Genomic DNA, 8838 nt, shown 5'->3' on the forward strand with positions numbered 1-8838 from the left:
TTTCTAAAGCAGAGCATAGGCAGCTAACAATGGCAACAAAAAAGTCGCCACTGATCTACACAGGTTGTATATTCTAGTCATGATGTTGTGCTGGTGTTTATAGTGTTTTCTTCTGTCTTCCAATCGAGGCCTTTTTTATGAAGAACAAAAAAATCTGTTTTGTAAGAAAGGTTGAGGGGACTTAACGTTTTAAATACTGATAGTTTTAGATACTAGTATTTGTCCTTCTAGTGGGCTAGAAAAGCTCCTCTGAATCATACTCTACTATTTTTATTTTTCCTTAATAGGTAGAAAGAAGTAGTACAATGTCTTTCTCTGATCTGAAATTCTCTTCTGTATTTTGCAGGATTCATATAGAAAGCAGGTTGTCATAGATGGAGAGACGTGCTTGTTAGACATTCTGGACACTGCAGGACAAGAGGAGTACAGTGCCATGCGTGATCAGTACATGAGAACAGGGGAAGGATTCCTCTGTGTTTTTGCCATTAACAACAGTAAATCGTTTGCTGATATTAACCTTTACAGGTATGATCTGGGTCTATTTACAGGGAGGGAAGGCTGGGAAAGTGTTATTAGAGTTAGGGATAGAGTAGGCTGTAGGTTACAACCCCCAGGGTCCTGTCCAGCTTTAATATATATTTTTATAGCACAGGGTGGTTTGAAGACTGAACTAACACAACTTTTATATTTAGAAAATTGTTCTTAATGTTTTTTATTAATTTGCCTTTCTAAAGAGAACAGATCAAGAGAGTGAAAGATTCAGATGATGTGCCAATGGTGCTAGTTGGGAATAAGTGTGATTTGCCCACAAGAACAGTAGACACAAAGCAGGCTCAAGAATTAGCAAAAAGCTATGGAATCCCCTTCATAGAGACATCTGCTAAAACAAGACAGGTAAGGTGCTTCTATTCGTGCTCTGACTTTTACCTGTATGTAAAACGTAGACTGGTCTAATATTCTCCCATATACTTTTTTCTTATCTGCAGGAGTAATAATTTTTTAATCCGTTCGCAGTCTTTAGCTTTTGATTTCCTTACTCACTGTGAGCTTGAAAACGTTCTGTTTTTATCATGGGGCTAGGCTGGTACGTACAGCGCTTCAGACTTGTGCTTTGAAGTGGGTCGTGTTTGTGAGGAGACGGGAGCTTTATCTGCTCTTGCTGAGAAGTGGCCAGACTGCGGTTAGTCATCCCGGACCTGTTTGGTTTTCTTAGCTTCTTAATGAAGGCTGAATATAAGATTATATTTACTAAAATAATTCCCCAGACTGGACTAATACAAGAGTTGCATTGAGTGTGTGGCTCTGTCCAGTCAGACTGTGTTCTACTTACATCAGTGTAGAACCAAGCAGAAAAGTTGTGATTATTAAGCAGTAGCTAGAAAATTCTAAGAATCCTAAACTGAAGGCAATTGGTCAAGAATTAGCTTGTTTCCTACAGGGGACCTCTCAAGTGACAATTTGCCTTGTTTCTTTTAATGGCTCTTAGCCTGGATGTTTGTCTCAGAGGGAGAGTTAAGAGTGTAAGTAGAGTGTTTTGGTCGTAAGCACGAGTTTCTTTCTCTTATACGCTATGGGATAAGTTGGCTGCTACTCTTTATGTAGAAGTATGTATTTCAAATATGTTAAGGCATTCTCTGGTGGAAAGAACAATTCTCTCAAAAGCTTCAGGAAAGAAAATGCTTTACCTGGATCATTTGCATTCAGGGTGTGGAAGATGCTTTTTACACGCTGGTGAGAGAGATCCGGCAGTACCGGATGAAAAAGCTCAACAGCAATGAAGATGGAAATCAAGGCTGTATGGGATTGTCTTGCGTTGTGATGTGAGAAGGTGAGCTGTAATTTTAAGTTTTTCATTGACTTCTTTTCTATCTGTCTTTCAGTTATGGATAAGCCTGGCTTAGATATACTAGTTGCTATAGGTGGGTGTATTCTCCCTGTTATGCACCCCATTGATACCTAGAGATTTAGAACCTACAGTTAATAAAGTCTCCAATTTTATTTTTTTTTTTTTTCTCCTCTAAGTAGGTAGCAAAGCTTAAGAAAAGGAAGTTAGGAAGTTCTATTCACAGGAACCTTCTGGCTATAGCCTGTGGAGTTCCACCTAACTGATAACTGTGTGATGAGATTCCCCCCCACTGCATATCATAGGTACCAGTGTTTCCTTCCTTTGGGAAACCACTTTGACTATTTGGAGAATGTGCAATTTCTTTTTGTGCACAAGAAATACCTGAACTAGAAAGGGGGGTGTACACAAATCTGCAGTTGCCATTTGGTGATGGTTGATTGCCTTCTCTGCAGCTTATCTTGAACTGTGTTTCTCTGGAATATGCACTGTTCGAAGATTAATTAAATAAAATAATGCAAGTAATGAAACTTATGAGTTCCCCAACTAAGTGAAATTATTTTCAACAGTTACTTAAAAGATGTTGCTCATCACAGTAAAAACAGGTAGACCAGTTCAGGACTCGTACTGCGCTGTTGCATGCACGTTCAGCACGCTGGGCGGCAGCTAATGAGACATGCCTTTCTGTTCCAGATGCCAAGGATACCAGGTTCAGATGTAGCTGCTGGACGGGTCTCGATGCTACTGTATTGTGTCTCATGCTGATGCCCTGCAGTATTTTGGTGCCAGTGACCAGAATCTTGGTACCAGTTAATTAGCACAAGGTCCTTTTCTGTGCTCCACCTGAAGAGAACATCTATGGCGTCTACCTCCTTGCTCAGCTAATGGAGCAGTTGCATCTCTTGATGTACTGGGATTCTTTTCTCACTGTTATCTGGGTTTGTTCAAGAAGAAAACCAGTCACAAGAAAAGTGAACTATAGAGACTAAATGCTGTGAAAAGTGACACTTTACCTCTAGAGTAAAAGCTAGAAGTGGTGTTTGTTCCCTTTCTGTTGGATTCTGAGTTGTGGTGCTGTCAGGAGTGGCACTAATCATTGCTTGGCAGGTAATATCAGAAATGGTTTTACCACCATCTGCTCTCTGTGCACCCATACACCATATATGCAACATCTTCTATGTGCCAGGAGTACCACTTAACTGATCCTTCATTTTCTGTAATAAAAAGGAGATAACTTTCCTAACTTAAGTGCCTGTTTGCTAAGAAGATGTGAAGTTGTCCCTTGTTCCCTTGGCTTGAGGAAAGCCACAAGGACTGGAATTTCTTGGGAGCTCATTGTCTTAAGTAGGCAGGTCTTGTGTGGGTAGTCTGTTTGCTTGACAGGATACTAAAACAGGAATTTGTAGGCTGGAAGATCCAGCAGGCACTTGTAAGAGACTAGAACTAGGGAGGGAGATATACTGCATCTGTTTTTTACTTTCTCTGTAGGTGGAACTATTTATATTCTATATTGTTTTTCTGCAGCATTCAGATCTCTTCCAAGTTGGACCAAATTAGTCAGCTGTTCATTTTTAACATTAACTGCCAACATTTGAGGATGGCATCTCAGTAGTTAATCTTGTAGCTGGAGGTTAGTTAGTCTGGACAGCTGTTCCTTGGCTCTGTCTGTAATTTGCAAATTATTTCATTCTGAATTTTCTTACTGCCAAACTGTCAACATAGTCTCTTCAAAACATGTTTCTGTAAAATGTAGTTGGAGATTCCTATTGTCAAGAAAGGAGTGTGGGGTTTCAGGTTGACTGTGTTTGGTATGGTGGTTGTCATGGACTTAGCATGTCCAGACTGAGGGGAGACAGCAATGAGCTGTAACAGAAAACTGAGCTAGTTTCTGATGGCAGCATCCTTGCAAAATGAAGAAGGAAGCAAGTTCGGTGTTGACTACACAGAAAGTGTATGATATGCTGATGGGAATTCTGGGCTTCTTCCAACAGCCTCAACGTACGAGAGAATTGCTGCATAAGTTGTGTGAGTTCTTCCTCATTGTCATCTTGTATATTTGGGGTATACAAGTGTGGTCACTGTTGCAAAATGTACTAGTGTTCCCTGGAATACCATGTCCTTCCCTAGTTCTTGTGCTGATGATACTGAATTCTGTTCTGTGTGGTCAGACAGTGTATCCCACAGCCAAGCTGAGTTCCCAGTTATGATCTGATGGAACAGCAGTGAGCCTTCAGCCAACAGGGGGAGTGTTCAGTCAGTCTGCTGAAGCAAGGGGCTTAATTTCAATTTGTTGATGTCAGATTCATAGATCTTAATTTGAAGTTCTCCATTTCAAATAGAAATTAGAAACCAGGAAATTCTTCAGAGGAGAAATTGTTCTTTTTAAAATTGCTTCCTTCACTACTTAATTCTTCGTTCTCTTTTTGGAATGAAGAGGATCAATCTGCATCACATTTTCTTTATCTGTGATAATCCTTATAAGTACTTTCTGCAATTTATTTTGCCCTTGACTGATGTGACACTGATAAGAATGAAAACTGCAACTGTTTTACATAAATCATTATTTCCCATCACCATACACAGTGGTGGGCAGCATTATGGATAGCTATAGAGAGGTTTTTTTTTTTCCTGGCAAGCAGGACTGCAGAGATCAGAACATGGCTGCCTATGGCCATGGGAAACCTTTTGAGGCTGGCATTTGATGTTTGAAGGTTGTGTGGTCAAGTATGGAAAATTACTACTTTTGGATGAGGTTCATTATAGTAATTCTCTACATAGATGGCATGTTCTAGCTGTCATTAGAAATGCACTAGCTATGAGTCCAAAAGTTGTGAATTCTTAGAATTGTATGAGAACTGGCAAGTGTGTCTACTGTCTCTTCAGTGTTCCCGTTGTCTATAATAATCTTAAAAGGGAAGACCACCTGGTAAGGATAGGTTAGTATGTATGTCACCTTTGGAACATTAGAGGGGGGTGCACCAGCTGTTAGGGTGCTGCAGAACTGACCTGCACAGGGGGTACTTCCATCTGCATTATTTTAGTTTCAAATCCAGCAAGCGATACAAAATCAGAGTGTTGTGCTGGTCACAAGTATGAAGTAACGACTGTACTTTGTTTCCAGCTAAGAGAACACTGATTTTGGTAGCAACTGAGAAGTCCAAAACTCCAAGAACTTTTCTGAAAATTATTTAGAAAATAAGCACGGCAGTTTTTGCACAAGACACATCCCTGGAAAAAGTGGGTTTGTACATTTAGTCCAAATGTTATTTAAAACTAACAGGATGACACTGTTAGTGCCAAACTAACTTTACTAGTCTATTTTACTGACTGGAAAGAACAGGGATAAACAACTTTGAGGTAAAATAGAAAAAAAGTAAAGCTCTTGTTCAAAAACTGGAATTGCCAATAATTGAAAAAATTTGTTACTACGGACTGAGAGCAGCATCTAACGAGACAGTCTAACTCTGTGGCTTGTTAGTGTCCCCACTCCACGATCTTGTTCAAACAACAGTGCTCAAATTTTATTGTTGTCACCAGTAGGACTTGAGATGGCAACCACGGTGCTTAAGCCATCATAACTTTCAGTACAGTTCAGTGGCTTAGAATTGGATTTCAAGCAGCTTCAGGCCTGTGGGGGAAAGGAGGGTGGTGGAAATTTGAATTACATTGTGATCCTATATGTGGTTCTCCTTTACTCCACAAGTCTTAAGTGACTGTATAACCTCCAGTATTGTAGGGAACTGTTGGGATCTGGACTTTTTATCCAATGGCTAATTTGTTGTTACTTTGTATAATTATTTGCTTTCAATAATGCACCTCTTCTGGTTTCAATTGAAGTAAATTATTTTGCTTCTTAAATAACTTTTTTAAAGAATAAACTTCCAATTCTTTCATTGTTTCTTTTGTGGTAACGACCTGGACATGGAATCCACGACTGCCTTACAGAAAGCTTATCACAATGCTATCTGCTTTCTCTGTGGGATCCAGATTTATTCAGCTTCTCACGTCTGTAATGTGGCATGAGCAGCTGTATCGCCTATGTCCACTATAGCATGAAGTAGTGAGAGTGGCTTTGAGATGTACTATAGGGTTGTTCTAGAATCCAGTTTTAAATGACCTCACCAATCTGTGCTGCGTCACGCATCTTGAATTACTGTTGAGTTTCTGTATTTGCTGTGGGTCCCTCGCAATATTTTTACTGACTTGGCCCTTGGAAAGTGTACTTGCTGAGCCAAAAAAAATAACGGAAGGGGAGATTTTTTTACTTGATATTCCAGGAGTGAAATCGGCTATTAAGTTATTGCTATGTCCAAATGGGGCTTTGTGTTAGGCTTTTAAGTTGCTTAATTCAGTCTTCTAAAATATTTCTCAGTTGGCTTTCCTCCTGCAATGAGGCAAATTCTGCTGGACCACAGCGTAAGTGTGCCTTAAGTATGCTTCTCCTCAGACATTTGTCAGGCCTCTGGAACCCAGAGTCCAATTTAGTTTCCATGCAAGGAGCATAAGAATATACTCAGTAGCAGGGGTATAAAACTCATTGCACTTTGTAACTGCTGCCAGTTTTGAAAGGAGAGATCCAGAATATGAGTACAGATGGCTGTTTAAAAGCAGGGCTTTTCTTGGCTTATTAGGAATGCTTTCTTCCCATATGATTGTTACCTCTAACAGTCCATTCCTAGAAACTAATTCACACCTGAAGGACTTGCTGACTTTTGTTGCTTACTGAAACAGAGGCTGATAAAAAGAGCCCTAGAAAAATCTGTGTAAGGAATGACTAAGAGCAATGTGGGGAGAGAAGAACTTGCTGAGCTGATTCTTTGTGTGAGGTGCTATGGGTCAAAGGCATAGCACATCAAGGAGTGCCCTTGTGAGTTTCTACATGACCCCCTTTGTGTTAATACTTTTCTTCTTCAGGAACTGAAAACATTTTCTAACAAAACTAGTCCCTAGGCTTCTGTTTGGACCGCTACCTCTGTGATACGGTTGCTCTGCTAGGCAAACTAGAGGAAGATCCTGCTAATTACCCCAGGCTGCTAAATTTCTGGCATGTTTGGTCATTTTCCTTTGACTAAACCTAGGTGGAATGAAGGCAGCTCAAAGTATGGGGTTTTAAGGCCACTCTAAAGTGTCTGGGTGTAAAGCACTTGCTTTCTAATTAAAAAAGTGTGGGAAGACAGCTTGTTTGTATTCAGTACTTCAGTTTAAAGAGGCTTTAAAGATCTAACTTTAGCACAGCATACCCAAGCTTTACTCATATTTCTACCATGAACCCAACTAATTTGACCCTGTGATTTAAAAAGCTAAGGGATCAAGCGACCTCTTTAGGAAGATGACCTCTGCTCTCTAAAGGTTATTTTTGGTTTCGGATGTGGATCCCAAGATCTTGATGTATCCAGAAAGGTTAGGGGGAGACAGTCCCTGTGGGAGAGCAAACAAGCAGAGGCCAGTTTTTACTGACCTCAGATGAAATAGTTAAACAATAAGGTGGTGAGGAGACTCGCAAATGCGGGAATGAGTAAGAACAAGAATAATTCAGAAACTGAAGACTGGTGTCAGCAGGAGAGAGGAGACCACGCATTAGAGATGAAGACTGTAACAGCATCCCAGCTTTGCCCTATTGGCTGCACCTCTGCATGTTGGGGGGCAAAATCAATTTATATTCTTGGGGAATATCTGGGAAGTGAGGCTAAAATTCCCTAAACTCTGGAGGTTTTCTGAACTGTAATCCAGCATATTTTTAAGTTCTGCACATCAACCCTAACCCTAATGACCTTTCAGAGAGTTTCTGCATACTCTGGAAATTACCTTGGCTGAAGAAACTGTGTCAGGTCTCAGCTCATTTGACCTCACTGACTAGTGCCACAAGCTTTCTGTGCATCTGTGGACAAAAATCTATGACTTGTTATTTCTAGGTCTGTATCTTATGCAAATAACTCTCATTCTTCCTGCCTTCTTTTTGGACAAGGCTTTTCCATAATTGTTCCTACAAAACAGCACAGGAAGCCCTTACGTGCATGTATAATCCCAAACAATGTTGTCTTTTCCAGGGGTGCTAGTTTTTCTGTTCCCTTCAATGTTATGACCAAAGTCATCTTCTAAATCAGCAGCGAGACTGTTCTGAATACAGCCTGAATGCTTTGCTTGATTTCAGTGCAGTTCTTCAACTCCATCAAGAAGGGAAGTACAAACAAATAAGAAAGACTGTTTCAGATCAAAACTCTTGTATTCTTCTGACCTTTTTTAGGCTTACCACTTCCCAACGGGAAGCTGAGTCAGAAGCTCAAAGTTATCCTGGCAACATACAGTGCACTACAAATTCTGGACATTTGCTTCAGACAGGAGCTGTTTTCCAGCTTTATATGAGAGGTCTGAAGTAGGTTTGAGGAGACCCTAAAGGACTGGGTACAGCCCTCAGTGTCTGTATGATAGAAAAAATCTACTTAAAATAAGCCAAGGGTTACTGCCCAAACTGATACCCTGCTCTGCCAGATCCAAGCCATCTGTGCAACTCCTGTTGCTAAAATCCAGTCTTTTGAGTAGACCTCTCTCTCAAGAAAAATCTCTGAATAGCACACTGGTTGGTGAGAGCATGTAATTTGTACCTATTCACAGTTCCTGTTCTGATGAAAACATCAGCTCTGTGCCTTAGGGATTTCCTTTAAACCATTGACTCAGCACTGAACACATCAGTTTAAGTCCCTCTTAGAGAAGACTGACTTCCACAATCTGCTTTAGAAAGGTGCAACTGTCCTGGGAAGAAGTAGCATGGCTAGGCAGCAGGTGAAAGCTCTAGTAAAAGTAAAATGAAAGCCTAAAGGGGGGAAAAAAAAAAAAAAAAGCTGAATTTGAGCCCTGGTTTCACCTGTTTCAGTGCAAGTGCTTGTGGTAGTGCTTTAAATAGTCTTATAGATGATCTCCATTCTCCTTTTAGAGCGGGAGAGTCTAATTACAGGGAGGGGAAAGCAGTAAAATTAGTGTTAGGCTTTTGTGCAGTC

At 40.4% G+C, this 8838-nt stretch overlaps 1 protein-coding gene across 1 annotated transcript; it reads left to right on the forward strand.

Annotated features, from left to right (window-relative positions):
- Positions 1–343: 343 nt before the first annotated feature.
- On the forward strand, positions 344–2996 carry NRAS (neuroblastoma RAS viral (v-ras) oncogene homolog; the record flags this gene model as incomplete). The annotated part of the gene is made up of 4 exons (XM_008949329.1): positions 344–525; positions 735–894; positions 1705–1828; positions 2537–2996. Coding segments are annotated over 3 exons (462 nt in total), but the record flags the coding sequence as incomplete, so codon positions are not given.
- Between the last annotated feature and the right edge of the window lie 5842 nt (positions 2997–8838).

Source organism: Merops nubicus, unplaced genomic scaffold (assembly GCF_000691845.1).
Source record: "Merops nubicus isolate BGI_N331 unplaced genomic scaffold, ASM69184v1 scaffold54231, whole genome shotgun sequence".
Lineage (NCBI taxonomy): Eukaryota > Metazoa > Chordata > Aves > Coraciiformes > Meropidae > Merops > Merops nubicus.